The sequence below is a fragment of the Prionailurus viverrinus genome, chromosome A2 (assembly GCF_022837055.1).
Source record: "Prionailurus viverrinus isolate Anna chromosome A2, UM_Priviv_1.0, whole genome shotgun sequence".
NCBI lineage: Eukaryota > Metazoa > Chordata > Mammalia > Carnivora > Felidae > Prionailurus > Prionailurus viverrinus.
The window spans coordinates 104,583,995-104,606,006 of record NC_062562.1 but is presented as its reverse complement, the minus strand read 5'-3'; the positions used below and the strand labels follow the sequence as shown (position 1 = coordinate 104,606,006).

The 22,012-nt window shown below is 34.9% G+C and overlaps 1 protein-coding gene across 7 annotated transcripts in view; it reads right to left on the bottom strand.

Annotated features, from left to right (window-relative positions):
- PHF14 (PHD finger protein 14) overlaps positions 1–22,012 on the bottom strand; it is a 213,166-nt gene that overhangs the window by 130,369 nt on the left and 60,785 nt on the right. For all 7 annotated transcript variants that reach the window (XR_007150152.1, XM_047848780.1, XM_047848779.1 and 4 more), the window contains exon 14: positions 9,913–10,081. Coding sequence is in view for 6 of the 7 variants with exons in the window: in XM_047848780.1 (XP_047704736.1) it covers positions 9,913–10,081 (169 nt within the window). In the remaining variant the exon portion in view is untranslated. The remainder of the gene's footprint in view (positions 1–9,912; positions 10,082–22,012) is intronic.

The window sequence follows — 22,012 nt, the reverse complement described above, 5'->3', positions numbered from 1 at the left end:
TGAAACATACATAAAAAAATTCCGAATTATTATTACTGGCTATCAATGCAGCAGTGAAAACTACTAGTTTTCTCCAGATTGTATAATTAGACATGTGAAAGTTACTATTTTATAAAGTAATATTACCCTATGTACTGAATATATATATTAAAAGCATAGGCTCAACCCTAAAAAACTGCATAAAAGCAGACTTCTGAAATAGACATTGGCAACAGATGGTACAAATTGTAGGAATTCTACAGAAAAGAATTGCTTAGTGTAATTTAAATAAAAGGAGCTCTCTGCTGAAATCTTTGTGAAAAGCCCTTTACACATTTGTGTAGCTTCTATAAATAGAAGAACAGTGGAAGAAACTCACTGGGTTAACAGAGGCTGACCTAACATCACAAGAAACTTTTTTTAAGGTTCTTTACTTCACCCACGTTTCTTCCTTTTAATTAACTAAAAAGAAAAAAAAAAGGGAGAAAAGAGAAAGAAAAAAGGAAAGAAAAAACCTGTGACTAAAAACCTGTGACATAAATGAATGGCAAACATTGTGAGGGCTCAGCTGGACATTCAGCAAGTCAGGGAAGCAGTTAACCCTCTCTCTATTTTAAAACACTGCTGAGTCTGTAAAAATTCCAGGTTCAACTTCTTTGACCTACACTGAAGTTATCCTTTTGGTATTTACAATTCCTTAAGTCACTGTCTGTATTTATGCTGTTAGTGATTATTTTAATCATCTCATCAAGAACTTATTGCATGCTCTGCACAATGCTCAGAGCTGGAAGAAAACATGAAATATTATCAGTCTTCAAAGAGCAAAGAAAAGGGAGTGAGAGTAAAGAAGTCTGGAAATGTCACTTTTTAGATCACCTAACACTGCCAAGTACTACATTAGGCACTTTTAAAAACTGCAGTTGGTTAGTACGCTAGATTGTCTTTGGTTAATCTGACACACACCTCCATCACCACCACCATCACCTTACTCTGTTTAAGGCTGGAAACCACATTTCCCATAGTCTTCCCCCACAACCTTCTGTCTGTGGTTCCATGTTAGTGACCACAGATTTGAAACATTTAAGTGAAGACCATTTTACTCAGGAGGTCATGGGAGTCAAATGCCTGGCTTTTTCACATGCTGTGCAGCCATATATTCCTTTCCATTTGCTCCCAAGTCATAGTCCTGGCAGGTTTTGCAGACTTCCCCACAAATCCTCATTTTTCACCTACCCAACAGTATTCTTAGGGCTAAGATCTTCACTGTCAAAGTCTCTGACCTGGTGTCAGCAACTACCACTGACTCGGAGCTTCAAGATAAATATTTCATTGACAATTACTCTGATGTTTGACAGAACTCCTCTGACCAGTGGTGACAGATTTCTTGACATCTACAGCCCCAGATATACCAGCAGTGGTATAACCCCCTAATTCCCCACAGAGTGAATTCCATTTTCTTGATCAAACCCTTAGTCACTAAGCTGCTGAAATCATGAGAAGCCTGTGATTCTGGCCTTAGGAGAAGTGCCAGGAACAATTCTACCCAGAAAGGCAGCACAATGAGTACTTAAAAATATGGGCTCAGGAGCTATCTGAGTCCCGGCTCTATCATTTAGAAGCTGTATGTCCTTCTGCAAGTTACTTGACATCTTTGCCTCAGTTTCTCAATTGTAAAATGGCAATGACATTAGTAACTACTTCGTTAGTACAGTAATGACAATTAATATAAAATACAAAGTAAATCACAAGTAATGGGTAAATAAAAAAATGCTTTTCAACGCTTCTCATTCTGATTTTCTAAAACCAGATCATTCTTCTTTTACTTATTAATACTTTAATAGTTCCATGTTACTTGAACTATGCCCAGATTACTTTTCCGTATGACTCACTGATCACCCTTTCCTTTTTTTGACAGATACACCAAAAGAAATGTCAGAAAATCAAAGTTCAAAATATGTACCCTTGTAATAAAGGCAAATTCAAGGCATGTGAATTAGACTGGGGGAGGGTAATGTTGGGAGGAAAATCAAAGGAGACTTTATAATTTTGAATTTCTTTTAACAAAAAGTATTAACATATTACTTTCACAGCTAAAATTCAATTTAAAAATAATTCTAACATTCAGAGTAAATGTTTAAAAATAATGATACCCTAACAATATAAGATAACATGAAAATATCAATCAGAGAAAATGTCTATGTTTGTATAGAAGTATTTTCTGAAAATGTAATATGATTTCATTCTTACACTTAAAAATAGCTCTTTTAACCCATTATTTTTAAACACCAAATCTCTAGTGCTATCATTTTTGTCAAGTAACTTTTCTGGATAATCTTTTAACATCTTTGGATAGAAAAATAAATTAGGAAAGTAACAGTAACACTGGGACTACATACATTTTATATATATATATATATATATATATATATATATATGTTTTAAGTTTATTTATTTATATGTTATTTATATATGTTTATTTATATGTTTATTTATATATATGTTTATTTATATGTTATATGTTATTATATATATATATATATATATATATATGTTTTAAGTTTATTTATTTATTTTGAGAGAAAGAGAGTACAAGTAGGGGAGGGACAGACAGAGAAAATCCCAAGCAGGCTCTGCACCAGCAGCACAGAGTCCAATGCTGGGCTCAAACTCATGAACCATGAGATCATGACCTGAACTGAAACCAAGAGGCGGAGACTTAACTGAATGAGCCACCTAGGTGCCCCAAAAAGCATCTGTATCTTATTGGATCTACTGTCTCAAAATATGCTGTATTCGTTCATATTTCTATAAATCTTTATTAAGGAAATCAGAGTAGAATAAAATGAAAAATGACTTTCCTCAGGATCTAAATAATAAAAACATATTAAGCCTTGCCAAAGTGGTCTATTACCCATTGCACTCTCTGGCTATGATAAATGGAAACTTCCTGTCAGCAGTAAAGAGTGGATGCCATTCTTCTAATAGCAGCCTTGTTCGGCACAAAGCAGGCAGTGGAGCACAAAAATTGAGTCCATGGGCCCATCTCTCTTAACACTGATCAACCAAATGAACAAATCCAAAAGATATCTGTTGCTTAATCAAAAAAGCTAAGATGCAATAAACCAAATGTTTTAGGTGGATTTGGAGTATTAGTTAGGCAAAAAGACCATTGTGTACTTCTCTATCTTCACTGCTAATATCAAAGTATATACTTTTTTTCTACAGCAAGTTTCATACTATTTACAATTTAGAGGGAAACAAGCAGACCAACACAGAAGAGCAAAATAAACATATGCTGGCAGCCAATATATACATACACATGCTGCCAGTGTACTTAGAGATTTGCTGGTTCTAATTTTTTCTTTTTTTTAATATCAATTTCCTCAAGGTAGAATAACCTTCAAACAGTTTATTAACTTCTATACTATTGCACTGTGATTAAGCACAGTGATGCCAATGCTCATATAAGCTTGGGGGGGGGGGAATTCACACTCAGCTCAAAGTGCTTACTCTTGAGAGATAGAGCATGTGTGCATGTGAGCAAGAGCAGGGGAGGAGCAGAGGGAGAGAGAGAAAATCCTGCACTGATAGTGCAGAGGCTGACAGGGGGCTCAAACTCAGGAACCATGAGTTCATGACCTGAGACAAAATCAAGAGTTGGATGCTTAACTGACACTCCGGTGCCCCTGAATCTCATATCTAATGTGAATAAGCTCAGGTACACAAATTAGTAATTGGATATATGCCTGCCTTAGAGCACCATATTTCCAATGACACTACCAAAAGCCAAATGTTTGATGACTCCATTTGTACCTCAACTAAACCTCTAAATCTCTTCTACAAACCTTAAAAGAAAAAACACAGGTTCTTAATTCAAACTATCTGAGTTCAAGTCTTATTCTGCTTACTATCTGTAAGATCACAGGTAGGTTACTCAAGCCTTCTGTGTCTCAGTTTTATTTTGAGTGAAATAGGTGTTATAATAGTCAAATACGAACTTATTTTTTATAAGAGGGAGTAGGCTGGAGGATTAGTACAGTGTCTGCATATGAGGCATACTCAATAAATGTTAGGTTTTACTACTAATTAAACAATCTTAGATAAAGGTAAACTAATCCCTCATGTCCTCTTCTGATTTACTGTCCTTTGCAAAAAGTAATGAACTAAAATATCCAATGGTCAAATAGTAGGAAGAAATAAAAAATAATAAGCTGGTTGGGTTTACTGGCATTATGGCTAGACAGAAGTTAATAGTAGCAACATACAAGAATTTGCTCAAATATGCCAACATGTTCCCTTCTTTCCTTCTTTTGCTCCTTTACTACCACAAGAATGTTACTTTTAAATGTAAAGATATAAAGTATACAAAGTGAGAAAGTAATAGCAGAGGTAAGAAAAGTTGTTCATCAAAACAGGACTTCAATCTATGGCAGCCATGATCCTGTATGCATATATGTCTATGTATATACATACACACACACACATATATATACATATATACACATAGATACATATGTGTTTGTTTGTTTGTTTTAATTTGAGAGAGAAAGAGCATGAGAGGAGGGAGAGGGGCAGAGGGAGAGAGAGAAATTTAGGCAGGCTCCATGCTCAGTGCAGAGGCTGACATGGGGCTCAATCCCACAACTCTGCAATCATGACCTGAGCTAAAATCAAGAGTTGGACGCTTAACCGACCAAGCTACCCAGGCGCCCCTCATTTTATACTTTTGATGGTTCTTGGACAACTCTACAGAGACAGTCCTTCAAAAAAAATAAAAAATTAAAGTGCTGTATGCCTAATTATAAAGACTGAATTTTTAAAAACAAAATTACTCTAACCGAATATTAATTCACATATCCCACAAAAAAGACTTTTGAAACTAGAAAATTCACTTTTACTAGCATGAAATAATCCAAACTATTTTTCTAAAAATTATGCTAGCACTATAGCCCAAGGGAACATATGCTTAACAGAAATGGTAGAAAGTTGTAGAACAAATCAAAGTTGTAAAACAAATGATCATTTTAATAGTTTTATTAAGTGATACATTATTTTGAAATGAGAAATTAAGGCCTAGGATATATGTCATGAATTCCCTATGTCACAAAGGTAAATCTTCCTCAAAATTTTGATAGAGTAATATGACTACTTTGAAATGAAGTACACTTTGATCAATAATGGCAGGAAAAATTAAAACTAACAAAAGAAATATTTTTTTTAATTTTTTTAATATTTATTTTTTTTTGAGAGAGAGAGAGAGAGAGAGAGAGAGAGAGAAAAGCACAAGCAGGGGAGGGTCAGAGAGAAAGGGAGAGACAGAATCCAAAGCAGGCTCCAGGCTCCGAGCTGTCAGCAAAGAGCCTGATGCGGGTCTCCAATTCATGAATCACTAATCACAACCTGAGCAGAAGTCAGACACTTAACTGACTGAACCACTCAGGCATCCCCTAATAGATTTTGTTACTGAGAATCTTATGCGTATTATATCTAGTTTTACAGATGGGGCAGCAAAGGCCCAGGTATTTTAATCAAAATCACACAATCTAGTTAATAGGATGAGGAAGGAGGGAGAAGAAAATGAACATAAATTGATGTTAATATGTCCCAGACATCATGATCGGTACTTTATGTAAATTATCTAATTTAATTTTCAAAGCAATTGTAATAGGCTGAATACTAGTCTCCACAATATCCATATCCTAATCCTCGGAACTTGTAAATGATACTTGATAACAAAAAGAGACTTTGTATATGTAATTTAGCCAAGGATTTTGAGATGAATTCAGGTGGGCCTGAATCACAGAGGTTCTTATAAGAGGGAAATAGAAGATCAGAGAGGAAGCATATGTGAGTTTGGAAATGAGGTAAAAGTGGAGAAGAGGCTTGAGCCAAGGAATATAGGTGGCCTCTAGAAGCTAGAAAAGACAAGGAAATGGATAATCCCTAACAACCTCTAAAAGACCAGTCCTGTCAACACCTTGACTTTAGCCTAATAAAACTGACTGGAGACTTCTGGCCTCTAGAACTGTAAGATAATAAATCTGTGTTATTTTAAGCCACCAAAATCATGATAATTGTTACAGCACCTTATAGGAAATTCATACAGCAGCTCAGCTGGGGAACTCAGGTAAGGGTTAGGTAATTTGTTCAATATCACAATACCTCTGTAATAGGAAGTTCAATGTGGGGCACCTGGGTGGCTAATAAGTGTAGTAATACATGTACCAAAATAAAAAGTATAAGTAGAAAAATACTAGGAACAAGAATTGAAAATTAAAAGGAGAGATAAATCAGTTATGTACTGTGAAAGATACTTGGTTATACATACAAATGAGGTGGCAGTTAGATTCCTAGATTCCCATAATTAACTAAGAAAAGAAAAGAAATTAACTAAGAAAAGAAAGTAAGCTGCCTCATTTTTAACCATACCGTCTAATTAAAATGTTAATATATCTCTGAAACAGAACTGATAAGATAAAAAGTTAACGTAACAATAGGAACGCAGCCTAAATGGTAAGATCAAAATCAAGATGACTGAATCACTCTCCTCTGCATCTCTCATTCTTACATTCCTCGATCAGGTACTTGACCAATAGAATAGCCTCATTAAAGATTTTCTGAATTGCTGTATGGATTAATCAGGGGGGAAGGAAGGGAAGAAAAAAGTAAGAGTAATAATGATAAACATTATCCAGATAGTTATTTTCTAACTTCAGTCTGCATAAGAATAAAACCTAAAAAGTCTGCTTAAACCAACCCCTAATTCTAAGTTATTAGTTCTTGGATGAGTCCAAAACCTACATTCCAACAAACACCCCACAGATGACCTTTATGCAAGTAATTCGTGGCCTCTAGAACATCATTTCCAAAGCTGGTACCACTCAGCGCTATATGATAAAATAAAAAACGGTCTTGAAAAAAGTGCTCTTTGATAAAATAGGTTAGGAAAAAGTTAAAGTAATCATTATTCTAAACAGTAGTGTTTCTCAGACCTTGAGTATACATTTGAATTCCCCCAAGAAAGAAAGTAATCATACTGTATTTCCTAAAATTACTGACCATAGAATCCTTTCTTGTGTTTTACCCACACACATCTACAAGAAGACTAAGACTTTTACACAAGAAAACAAGAGACAAATAATACAGTAAAAGGAATTGGAATAAATTAGAAAATTCAAAAGCTTCCTTATAATTCCAGGCTGTAAGAACAAACAAGTAAACTAAAAGAAAATATGATCCTCTTTTATCTGAAATAATACTAAACTATGGACACATAAATATCACTATAATATGTACAAAATTTCCGTCTCTGGTTAAAGATGATAACATTGGTCCTAAAAATTTCTTTAAACAGTAAAGAAAACGATGTTTCATAAAAGGATAATCTTTGCAAACACAGACACATGCTTTACTCGAATATCTTAATAGCCACATTGAAGTTACTGGCATTGAAGTTACAGAAAATGTATTAGAAATGAGCAGGCTTAGGGCGCCTGGGTGGCTCTGTCAGTTAAGTATCTGACTTCGGCTCAGGTCATGATCTCACGGTTTGTGGGTTTGGGCCCTGTGTCAGGCTCTGGGCTGACAGCTCAGAGCCTGGATCCTGCTTCAGATTCTGTGTCTCCCTCTCTCTCTACCTCTGCCCCACTCGTGCTCTCTCTCTTTAAGAAAAATAAACATTAAAAAAATTTTAAGAAAGAAAGAAAGAAAGAAAGGAAGAAAGAAAGAAAGAAAGAGAAAGAAAGAAAGGAAGAAGGAAGGAAGGAAGAAGTGAACAGGCTTGAAGGAAAATTCTCTCTAGTTCATTTGTAAACAAAATTTATTTGTGAGGCCAAAAAAAAATTGTTTTAAACTAATGGGAATTATAAATAAAACAATTTCAAGTTGATTAACAGCACTGAAACACAACTATTTAAATTATCTGGGAGACAATTTCCACATCTGTTTCCTCAATTTCAAATAAGCTCATAACACAAACTGAATGAAATACTCGAAGTAATTTCTCTTATGATTAGATTAAATGTGTTATTACAGATTAAAGAACATTTTTGAGAAAGCTGTTACTTTAAGGAAAAAAGAAAAAACTCTCTACAACTAAACAGGTAACAAAACAAAGGATGACAACTAACCCTAAAAATAGCTACATCTTGGGATGCGTGGGTGGCTCAGTCTGTTAAGCATCTGACTCTTCACCTCAGCTCAGGTCTTGACCTCAGGGTCGTGAGCTCAACCCCGGCCACTGGACTCTGTGCTGGGCATAAAGCCTACTTAAAAAAAAAAAAAAATCTACATCTCCTTCAGGAGGAGGCAGATTTTTCAAAAGTGTCTGCCTTGGTTCAGAGTCAGAAAGTAAAAAATGTCTCCCCAGGAATTCATAACTGCAAGCCAGCCTTCACTGGATTGGGGCAGAAATTGACACTATTTATATAATGGAAAAAGACACACACACCAAACTTATTTAAAATGGGCTTAGGTTACGGGTGCATGGGTGGCTCAGTCGGTTAAGCAGCTGACTCTTGATTTTGGCTCAGGTCATGATCTCAGAGTTCATGAGACTGAGCCCCATGAGGGGCTCTGCATTGACAGCATGGAGCATACTTGGGATTTTCTCTCTGCTATCTCTCTGCCCCTCTCCCCACTAACTCTCTTTCTCTCTCTTAAAATACATAATAAACAAACATTTAAAAATAAATAAAATAATAAAACGGTCTTAGGTTAGTACACCTCACCGGCACCTGGTAATAACAAATATAAATACTTTCTGGAAGAAATTCTTTGAACTCTAACCTCAAAAATTCTGTGATGAGAAATAGACTAACAACCTCATAGAAAAATCAGAGAAGACTTGCATTTACATTTCCTAATAGATAAAATACATAGATACTCAAAGTCATTAGTATTGAGACAAATACAAAATAAAATGATATACTATTTTACATGTATTGCATTGGAAAGCATTAAAATATTACACAAAATAAGTTTAGGGAACAATAGTAAGATTATTCATTGCTATGAATATAAACTGGTTTAAAACACAGTGGAATTAACTAGCAAAACTGAAGACGCACATATCCGATAACTAAGCAAATGAACACCTTGGTATATATCCTAACTCCTTGTTACCATGCTGCAAAAGACATTTACAAAAATATTCAAAACAGAGTTGTTTACAAAAGAAAAAAGAAAGAAACAAAACTGCCAATCTAAAGAACAAAACATATGATCTATTGTTTTAATAAAATATACTACACATTAGTAAAAATAAATGAACTGTAGCTACACAGATCAGTATTTATGAATCTCATCAACAAAATTTGGTTAGGAGCACCTGGGAGGCTCAGTTGGTTGAGCATCTGACTCTTGATTTCTGCTCGGGTCATGAGCTCATGGTTCGTTAGTTCAAGCCCCTCACTGGGCTCTGTGCTGACAGCACAGAGACTGCTTCAGACTGTTTCTCCCCCCCTCTCTCTACCTCTCTCCTGCTCAAGCTCTCTCTCTCAAAATAATAAACTTAAAAACAAAAAAAAAAAAAACTGGTCAAATTAACAAATACCAAAAGGAAAAGCCTGACTCCATTCATACAAAATTTAAAAACTGCAAAACTATGTATTATTTACAAATACACACATTTGGAAAGTCATTACTAAAAAAAAAGAAAAGAATGAGAAATATAAAGTTGAGGAAGGAGGTAATCTCTGTGCTAGCCAGGTAAGAATGAAATTACCAAGGGATTCACAGGCTTTGTTACTGTTTATTTTTGAAGCAGGTCAGTGGATACAGTGGGTATTCATTGTTATTATGCTTTAAGTTGAATATACAAAGCATAAATTCTCAGTTATGTACGGTATATTTCATAATGTAAAACAACAAACTGGCCTCAGAATTTTGCCCTCAGAAGTTTGTGATGATTATGATAAACAGGGAAAAAATTACCGTATTTCTTATTGGAATCTTCTTGGGTTCTGGGGGCATGTCCTGTGGAACAAATTTCACTGGTTCCTTAATCTGCCTCCTTGATCGTTTGGTACCATCTGGTAAGGTTTCCATGGCCATGTCTGCTTCCATGTCACTGCTCCCTGCCTGGTCACATTCTGAACACTGCCTATATAAAGAAAAAAATGTAAGTTCATACGTTTATTTTTATCTTCTAGTGTTAGCTATGGTTCCTATTAATACAAAATTCAGGTAGATGTGAAGAATATATGAAACTATATACAAGTATGTGTGACCACAGGGTATACAATGACTACATACAGAGAGGTACATACACTCCTATAAGAATGTCAATAGTAAATGTATAAAGCAATTCCATGTACTCTGTAACTATCATAAGAACACATGCAATAATGCTACATGTTTAAGTAAACCCATGTAAGAGATTTCAGCACTGGTGGCACAGTCCAAAGCAACAGAAATGTGTCTCTCCACCTAGAAAAAAACTGTACTGGCAGATTTTGTTTAATACAATTATTTTAGAACTCTGGATTCTACTGAAGGCTTGTAAATTCCAGGGAAAGGCTAGCACAGGTAAATCACCATTAATTTCTGTTAATTTCATTTCTCAGCAGTCAAAACTACCCAACCTCCAACCAAGCCACATGGCAGGCAGTTGTGCACATATTCCTGCAGTGGCTTACATACAGTCAGTAAGAACCAGGATAGCCAAAACAAACCATGTCCTCCAAATATTGGGAATCCATACTCTGGGAATTACTGCTTGTGATCACAGAAGTACAAAGAGGTAGGTGTGTGGTAAGGCCCCTCCCTAAAGAATGTAGTGGAGGCTTCTCAGAACAAAGGAAGGCAATGTGACCCAATCAACTCCTATACAGGTATGTATAGCTCTGACACGACTCTGTAACTTGAAATGTGTCCAATCAGACTATATGTGTCACCATATATGGGAGACAAAGAAGTAGAAGTTGCATAAAAGGCTATACCCTGCTGCACTCGGGACTCAGCCTTTTTGGGATCTTAACCTGCTGAGCCCAGGTGGCACAAATAAAGCTGCTTCCTAGAAAGAGGAACCTCAGAGTTCCGTTTCTCTGTGTAAGAACCCTGCTATGTGACCCCCCACTTGGCCTGAAATGACTTCCAGTACTTAAAAGACCATTGTCATTTATTTCCACCTTCATTTTTCTCTTTGTCCTCTTTTGGGAGCCAGACATTAAAGATATAGACATTCAAAACATAAGTGCATATACAAGAAAAATTAGGAAGTGGCCACCCTTGCCCAGGGAAAGGCTTAGAAAACATATGAGAAGACTGCAAGTTTATACCTCAGTCTGATCCTTAGCAGAGAGATAGCACACTATAATAAAAAACAACAAACAAACAAAAAACAGTAACAAAACAGCAAGTGCTGGGAATGGAGAAAATCTCATTTCTGAAGTTATTACATTATTAAACTCAAATGTCCAGTTTTTGACAAAAACCCCACAAGAAATAGGAAAAGGAAAGTATGGTCCATTAAAAGAGAAAAAAAAATTAACAGAAACTGTCCCAGAAAACCTGATGGCAGATCTACAAGACAAAGAATTATTCTTTAAATGTTCAATGAACTAATAGAAATTGTGGGAAAAGACAAGAAACAATTTATGAACAAAATGGAAATATCAATAAAGAGAGAGAAAGCCTAAAAATAAAAGAAAAAGAAATTCTGTAGATGAAAAGTATAATAACTGAAATGGAAAATTTACTAAAAGGATTACAAGGGTAGATTTCCAGGGGCACATAGATGGCACAGATAGTTAAGAGTCTGACTTTTGATTCCAGCTCAGGTCGTGAGAATGAGACCTGCATTGGGCTCCTTATGGACAGCACAGAGCCTGCTTGGGATTCTCTCTCCCTCTCTCTCTGCCCCTCCCCTGTTTACATGTTCTCTCTCTCAAAATAAATAAACTTTACTTAAAAAAAAAAAAGGCAGATTTCCAACTACACAACCTATCCTCACACCTAAAGGAGCTAGAAAACAGCAAATAAAGCCTAAAGTCAGCAGAAGGGAAATAATAAAGATTAGAGCAGAAATAAAATATATAAAAACAAACAAACAAAACAGTAGAAAAGATCAACAAAACCAAAAGCTGGTTCTCTGAAAGAGTTAACAAAATTGATAAACCCCTACCCAGACTTATCAAAAAGAGAAAGGACTCAAATAGATAAAATCACAAATGAAAGAGGAGAGATCACAACCAACACCAAAGAAATACAAATGATCATAAGAGAATACCATGAAAAATTACATTTTAACAAAATAGGCAATCTGGAAGAAATGGAAAAATTCCTAGAAATTCACAAACTACCAAAACTAAAGCAGAAAGAATAGAAATTTGAATAGGCCCATAACCAGCAAAAAAATTGAATCAGTAATCAAAAATCTCCCAACAAACAAGAGTCCTAGGCCAGATGTCTTCCCAGGAAATTCTACCAAATATTTTTTTTTATTGTTTATTTATTTTTGACACAGAGAGAGACAGCATGAGCAGGGGAGGGGCAGAGAGAGAGGGAGACACAGAATCCGAAGCAGGCTCCAGGCTCCGAACTGTCAGCACAGAGCCCGATGCGGGGCTCGAACCCACAGACCGTGAGATCATGATCTGAGCCGAAGTCAGATGCTCAACCGACTGAGCCACCCAGGTGCCCCTCTACCAAACATTTAAAGCATGGTTAATACCTAATTCTTGTCAAACTGTTCTAAAAAATAGAAATAGAAGGGTAACTTCCAAACTCATTCTATGAAGCCAGCATTACTTTGATTCCCAAACTGGACAAAGACCCCGCTAAAAAGAATTACAGGCCAATATCCCTGATGAACATGAATGTATTAGCAAATCAAAATCAACAGTACATGAAAAGAATTATTCACCATGATCCAGTGGGATTTATTCCTGGGCTGCTGGGGTGGTTCAATATCCACAAATTAATCACTGTGATACACCACATTAATAAAAGGAAGGATGAAAACTATAAGATCCTGTCAATAGATGCAGAAAAAGCATCTGACAAAATAAAGCATCCATTCCTAATAAAAACGTCCATAAAGTTTGGATAAATGGAACATACCTCAACACAATAAAAGCCATATACAAAAGACCCATAGCTAATATCATCCTCAATGGGGAAAAACTGACAACTTTTCTCCTACAGTCAGGAATAAGACACAGATGTCCACTCTCACCATTACTATTTAACATAGTATTGGAAGTCTTAGCCTCAGCAATCAGACGACAAAAAGAAAATGTATCCAAATCAGCAAGAAAGAAGTCAAACTTTCACTCTTCACAGACAACATGACACTCTATGGAGAAAACCCAAAAGATTCTACCAAAACATTGCTATAACCAACACATTCAGCAACATCTCAGGATATAAAATCAATGTGCAGATATCTGTTGCATTTCTGTATGCCAATAATAATGCAGCAGAAAAAAAAAATCAAGGAATCGATCCCATTTGCAATTGCACCAGACACAATAAGATACCTAGGAATGAATTAATGAAGTAAAAGATCTATACTCTGAAAATTATAGAACAATTTTAAAATAAATTGAAGAGGACACAAAGAAATGGGAAAGCATTCCATGTTCATGAACTAGAAGAACAAGCATTGTTAAAATGTCTACACTACCCAAAGTAATCTACACATTTAATGCAATTCCTATCAAACTACCACCAGCATTTTTCACAGAGCTAGAGCAAACAATCTTAAAATCTGTATGAAATCAAAAAATACCCCAAAGAGTCAAAGCAATCCTGAAAAAGAAAATTAAAACTGGAGGCATCACGAATCCAGATTTCAAGCTGTATTACAAAGCTATTGCAAAGACAGTATAGTACTAGCACAAAAACAGACACAGATCAATGGAACAGAACAGAAAACCCAGAAATGGACCCACAACTATATGGTCAACTAATCTTTGACAAAGCAGGAAAGAATATGCAATGGAAAAAAAGACAGTCTCTACAACAAATGGTGTTGGGAAAACTGGACCATTTTCTTACACCATACACAAAAATAAATTCAAAATGCATGAAAGACCTAAATGTGAGATAGGAAACCACCAAAATCCTAGAGAAGAACATCAGCAGAAACCTCTTCAGCCTCAGCTGTAGCAACTTCTTACTAGACATGTCGCCAAAGGCAAGTGAAACATAAGCAAAAATGAACTATTGGGACCTCATCAAGATAAAAAGCTTCTGCACAGTGAAGGAAACAATCAGCAAAACTAAAAGGCAACTGACGGAATGGGAGAAGATACTTGCAAATGTCATATCAGGTAAAGGGTTAGAATCCAAAATCTGTAAATAACTGATCAAACTCAACACCCAAAAAACAAATAATCCAGTGAAGAAATGGACAGAAGACATGCAGTCATTTTTCCAAGGAAGACATCCAGATGGCTAACAGACACTTGAAAAGATGCTCAACATCACTCATCATCAGGGAAATACAAATCAAAACCACAGTGTGATATCACCTTACACCTGTAAGAATGGCTAAAATTAACAACACAATAAACAACAGGTGGTGGTGAGGATGCAGAGAAAGGGGAACCCTCTTGCACTGCTGGCGGGAATACAAACTGGTGCAGCCACCAGTGTGGGATACAAAAATACATATTCGAAGGGGTACATGCACCTGAATGTTTATAGCAGAATTTCTCAACAATTGCCAAACTATGCAGAGAGCCGAAATATTTATCAATTGATGAATGGATAAAGATGTGGTGTGTGTGTGTGTATACACACAAACATATATGGAATATATACACATATAAGGGAATATTATATATGTGTGTACACACACACACACACACACACACACACACATATATATATACAATGAAATATTAGCCAACAAAAAGAATGAAATCTTGCCATTTGCAATGACATGAAGCTAGAATATATTATGCTCAGTGAAATAAGTCACCCAGGGAAAGACAAATACCATATGATTTCACTTAGGTGTGGAATTTGAGAAACAAAACAGATGAACATATTGGAAGGGGTGGGGGAGAGAAGAGATGGAAACAAACCACAAGAGACTCTTGATAGATAACAAACTGGGTTGACAGAAGGAGGTGAGTGGGAGATAGGCTAGATGGGTGATGGATACTAAGTCAGGAACTTGCGATGAGCACTGGGTGTTGTATGTAAGTGATGACTCACTGAATTCTACTCCTGAAACCAATATGGCACTATGTTAGTTAACTAAAATTTATATTTTTAAAAAAATGGAAAAAAATAAAATAAAAATGAAAAAAAAAAATGGACAGACTTGAGCAGCAAACTTGAAAGAAAGAACAATGGAAATTACAAAGTCTGAGGAACAAAAAGGAAAAAAAAAACTTGAAGAAAAGCAAACAGATCTTAAGAGGCATGTGGGACATCAACAAATGGACCAACATCTGCACTGTGTAAGGCTCAGAAGGAGAAAAAGGACAGGGAGAATATCTGAATAATGACTGAAAACTTCCCAAAGTTTGATGAAAGATGTTAATATAAACATCCAAGAAGCTTAGCAAATACCAAGGAAGATAAACTCAAAGAATCCCACACCAAGACATATTATAATCAGTATTTCCAAAGAAAAAGACCCAAGGAAAATCTTCAAAGTATAAAGACAGAAATTCAGAATCATCACATATAAAGGAACCTCAGTAAGATTATAAGCAGATCTCTCATCAGAAATTTTGGAGGCCAGAAGGCAGTGGATTAATATATTCAAAATGCTAAAAGAAAAAAGAAAAAAAAACCCTGTCAACCAAGAATCCTATGTCCACCAAAACTGTCCTTCAAAAGAGTGAGAGGGGCGCCTGGGTAGCGCAGTCGGTTAAGCGTCCGACTTCAGCCAGGTCACGATCTCGCGGTCCGGGAGTTCGAGCCCCGCGTCAGGCTCTGGGCTGATGGCTCAGAGCCTGGAGCCAGTTTCCGATTCTGTGTCTCCCTCTCTCTCTGCCCCTCCCCCGTTCATGCTCTGCTTCTCTCTGTCCCAAAAATAAATAAACGTTGAAAAAAAAAAATTTCAAAAGAGTGAGAGAAATTAAGACAGTCCTAGACAAACAAAAGCTGGGGGAGTTTGATATTACCAGACCTGTCCTGCAAGAAATGCTCAAGAGAGCCCTGCAGGGTAAAAAGAAAAAGAAAAAAGAAAACAAAAAAGGACACTAGACAGCAACTCAGAGCTATTATGGAAAAATAAAGATCTCAATAAAGGTTAATGCATGATCAATTATAAAAGCTGGTATTATAACAATGGTTTGTAATTTCACTTTTTACATAATGTAAGAGATGAATACATTAAAAAAATTAATACCCTAAAAGCTAACATTATACCTGTTTTTGAAGTCCACATGCATGTTAAAGAAGGATTTAAATTAGATATGCAAATATACACAAATGACCAACAAGCACAGGAAAAGGAGCTAAACATTACTAATCATTACGGAAATGAAAATCAAAATTATAATGAGACACCACCTCACATCCAATAGGATGGCTATTATCAAAACAGAAATAGTAAGTGCTGGCAAGGATATAGAGAAATTGGAACACTTATACAATGCTGATGGTACTGCTGCTGATGGTATATCTGCTTTGGAAAGCAGTATGGTGGTTCCTCAAAAAATTAAAAATAGAATTACCATATAATCCACTCTCAAAGAGACATCTGTACACCCATGTTCATAGAAGCATTATTTACAATAGCTGTAGGAGTAACCCTAGTAACTACTGATAAATGGATAAGGAAAATGTGGTACAGATATAATGGACTACCATTCAGCTTTAACAACGAAGAGCATTCTGCAATATGCTACAGTATCGATGAACTTGAAGACCTTACTCTAACTGAAATAAGCTAATCACAATGAAAAATACTGTATGATTTCCACTTACATGAGGTACTTATGACAGTAGTTAAAATCACAGAAACTGAAAGTAGAATGGTGCTTGCCAGGGGCTGGAGGTGAAGGGAGGAATAGGGAGCTACTGTTTAATATGTAGACTTTTAATTTTTACACTTAGAAATGATTAAGATGGTAAGTTTCATGTTATATGTATTTTGCTACAATAAAATATTTGAAAAAAACATTAGTTACACTAAAATATAATTAACCCTGAAACTTCAGTCTATATCAGTGCTGTTCAGTAGAACTTTATATGATGTTAGAATTCTCTATAACTGCACTATCCAGTACAATAGCCACTAGACATATATAGCTACTGGGTACTTGTATGTGGCTAATGTGACTGAGGATCTGATTTTTTTAATTTTAATTTTAATCAATTTAAATTCAAGTTGTTACATGTGGCTAGTGGCTAACATTTGGACACTTGGACAGAAGTCTACAAAATGTTGAAAATCTTGATATTCCCCATTATAAAAACCCATTTAAAAACAAATAAGAAGCTGTTAAAAGTAAAATAGTTTTCAAATATTTTCTTCAAATTTAAAAGAATGATCAGGAAGTATTTCTTTCAAAGTCTAATTTATAGTTATCTTTATAAATATGGTTATAAGATAAAATTATGTTTGATATTTAGTTTATGTATCAGTACTCTTAGTTTATATCAATATCCTCAGTTTACACCAATACCTCTGAATGCATCTTAGATTTCTCTTACCAAGTATTTTCGAAGATTTCTTGCCATGTGAAGTCAAAATTCACACCTTTCGCTCATTAATAAAGTAAACATTACCAAACTAATATTTATTTTTTATAAGTAACAATTTAAACTTTGAACTCCAGTAAGAGTTAAATGCAATATACCATGTGTTATGAAGACATATACATTAATTGCCAAAATACAAATTTATATTGAAGGCATTGATTTTAGTATCTAAAAGTTCCCATTCATTTAACCAAAATTGTCAAGCAACATTTTAACACTAAAAAAGTTGACCAGTAAGAAAAAAACAAGGAAATAATTTATCATGTGTTACTTAAAAATTTTTATGTCTATTCCAAGCACTTTATTCCTTAAATTCACAGATTACCATCAAAATTAAAATACAAATAAAATGTAATACACTAAATTGTTCCTGTTTTGTCCCTCTTGAAAGATTAAAAGATCAAAGACTGGTATGAGAACTAAACACCTAAACATATCTCCTAACTGAAATAATTAACATATTTTGAAATAATCTATTGGCAGTCCTAAATTGTGAAAACCCCACAAACTATTATAATACTATTATAATACTATTATAATACTATTAGTAAATAGTAACAAATACAACAAACATTAAAACAGAAATGCCTATAGAAAGATACCAAGTTATATCACAGAAAAGGGCCAGTTCCTTGTATTTACAGATTATAACCTTAAGTGATCATTTCTACCAGTTGATGTGAAATGTAGTCAAAGTTTCTCAGACAGTTCCAATTCATTTTTAATATACATGAATTTCTGGGGTATAGAAACAAGTCCCTTTTTTAGGACAAATCATTGTTGTTGTTTTTTTAATTGAGTTTTTTTCCCTTTTGTTTCTCATTTTGTAACTATAACCCTTGTCAGAACATTCTCTAACTTCTCATGGTCATTTCTCATCCTCACCAAAATACATTTAAGTATCAAAAAAACTTGCATTAGAGCCTTCTGACAGTAGTACCATTATTCCCTGAACTCCACAAAACATTTAACAACACAGAAAATCAAAACAAAATGTAACCACCAATGAAGAAATTTATCTATTTCTTTTCAAAACAACTGACAGGATAGTTACAGTACAGAGTCACATAGATGGACACACTACTTGAAATTTTTCCAACAATGTATTAAATACTAAAGTCTCTTTTATGTATCCTTTAAGATATGAAAAAGCATATTTGCCACACTAATCAGTACAAAAGGTCCTAAGAAATAATAATCTAGGATAAAACCATGGCTTGTCCAATTCAATGTTATTAAGTATTATTTGGGGGTAAAGTCATAATTATCTTTCATAATGTCAAAACACATACCTGGCTTCTTGTAATAACCCACTAAGCTGCTATCCTATATATTTAATCCTCTGTATTTTTACTTAATATATTCTACTAAGGGTTAGAGAATCCTGTAATTTATAATTCCCATGCAAAATATTAAAAATAATCTTAGGTAATCAAATATTGAATTAATTAAAAAGGAATTTTAAAGTAATAAAAGTTCATGTCAGGAATTTATAGAAAAGAACAACCTTCATACTGAAATGAAATACCAAGAGATTTTCTCATTTGCTGTATCTTCTTCATCTCCTACACCATACATTGCAACTTATGTTCAGAAGGGGGGTTAAAAATTTTTAACTACCAAAGAAAAAATATTTCATTCATTAACGCTAAGACAAGGAAGTAGACTAATTCAATTTATAGAAAAAGTTATTTGCATACATCAGAGAAAAAAGGATCTTATGAGTCCTTAAATGTAATAAATGCAATGATACTTTATTCCTCAAATATTATACATAATTCATGTTTTGCCTTTTTTTTTTTTTTGCCTTTACAACTTACTTCCTTCAGTCTTCAAAGATTCCATACCAAAATTTGTTTCTTCCCTCATCTCTAAGCCTTTTCCCATATTTTCTCCTCTTTTTAGAGGAAAATTTTCACTGGTGCCTAAACCACGATGAGCTATCACATCAACTCTGTTAGCACAACTGTCATCAAAAAGATAAGAAATAATAAGTGTGGAAAAAAGGGGACTCTCAGACACTGTTAGCAGGGAAGTATACTGGTGCAGACACTATGAAAAATAGTGTGGAAATTCTTCAAAAAATTACAAATAGAATGCCTATATGATCCAGCAAGTCCACCTCTCAGTATACAGCCAAGGGAAAAATCACTACCTTGAAAAATATCTATATTCCAATGTTCATGTATCATTATTTATAATAGCAAAAATACAGAAACACCCTGTGTCTATTGATGAATGAATGGATAAAAAAAACTGTGGGAGAGATATATATATATAATGGTATATTATTCAGCCATAAAAAAGAAGAAACTCCTAGCCATTCGCAATAGCATATACGGACCTTGAGAGAATTATGCTAAATAAGTCAAAAACCAGTATTGTATGATCTCACTTATATATGGAGTATTTTTTTAAACCCACAAATTCATAAATAAAGAATACAGATTGGTGGTTGCCAGAGGCCAGGAGGTGGGTGCTAAAGGGGTAAAGGTGGTCAAAAGGTATAAAATCCCAATTAAAACATAAATAAGTCCTGGAGATGTAACATACAACATGATGACTAGAGTTATTAATACTGTATTGTGTATTTTAAAGTTACCAAGAGAGTAGATCTTAAAAGTCCTTATCATAAAGACAAAAAAAAAAAAAAAAGTCACTATGTATAGGAATGGATGCTAACTAAACTTACTGTGGTAATCATTTCACAATATGTACACCTAAAACTAATCCAATATTTTATGTCAATTATCTCTCAATAAAAAAGGAAAGAGTTAATGGAAGAAAGGGAGGATAAATTATTAAAAATAGGGGAAGAAACCTTCCGTAAATTCTTCACTGAAGAGTTTGTGCTATAGATTTTCTTTTATCTTAATAAACAAAAGTATATCCAAAGAATAAAAGGATATAATAAATATTACTCAATTATCTAATTGTCAAATAATACCCTTCAGAATATTCCTTTTTATTTTGAGAGAGAGAGAATGAATGAGGGTGGGGGCAGGGGAGGAGCAGAGAGGGAGGGGAAGAGAGGGAGAGGGAGGCAGGGAGGGAGAGAGAGAGAGACAGAGGGAGAACCCCAAGCAGGTTCTCCACTGCCAGCATGGAGCCCAACACAGGCCTCAAACTCAGAAACCATGAGACCATGACCTGAGCTTAAACTAAGAGACAAACACTTAACCAATTGCTACTGAGGCGCCCCCAGAATATGCTTTAATTAGAAAAAGCAAGACAAATTCTGATCAGGTGGGTGGTGGAAACATAGATTACTCTAAAATTAAAAGAACTGCTTATTATTTGGGCTATTCTACTAAATCAAACCCTTACTAATTTATACAGTATTACGCTTGTCTTAGAAGAATGTAAGGCAGTATACAAGATCATATATTTAAAAAGAAACATACCAAGATAACATAAACTCAAAGCAAGACAAAATAGATTTCTAACACTAGAAGTAAATCCAAACAGTATACTTTCACTAGTCTATCACCTGCCAAATTCCCCATCCACCAAGCACTCTTCATCTGATTTGTCCACTCCTAATCCAACCTTAGAAGTTCCTGGGTTTCTCTCCTCTCCTGCTCCTGGACAGCTCAGCATCACTGGAGAAAAAGCAATTAACCAAACTTACTAAACTAATTCACTGAACATTCCTGTTCAGTATATACTATATATATATATATATATATACACAAACACATACACATATACACATACATATACATACACATGCATATATATACATACACATGCATATATATACATACACATACATATATATACATATATATATATATATATATATGTATATATATGGCCTCAGCAGGTCGTTTATCTATTTTTTTTCCCACAGTAACTGTTGGAAACTATCTCCTGTCTTCTTAAGTTCCCATCATCACCCCAGGTCCTCTACCTCTCCACAGACTACTTCTATTTCACTGAAAAGTCAGAGCCTGTCTAATGTGAACTTATTCAACTTCCCTACTCTCCACCAATAATTACTTCTGCATCTTTATCCATTTCTTCTTTCCTGTTACATGTCTTAAATCAGTCCAGCATAACCAATCAACTATTGTGGTGTGGACCAAACAGAAAGCATCTAGATCTCAAACTAGTATCTTCCAAAAGCAGTGCTGATACTGGGAGGAGAGAAAAGCTAAGACAGCAGGTGCTTAGTCTATCATGCCGAACACAGTATTTGAGAAGGAAAGATTGCATAGTAATTCTAGCTAGCAGTGAACATAAAGGGGCATACCAGAAAGGGAGTTACCAAGTGCACACAGCATAAAGACAGCAAAAGCAGTGATTGGTGACATTCAGAAATGTATACCAGTAGGCTTTGTAGAAATTTAAGCCAGTA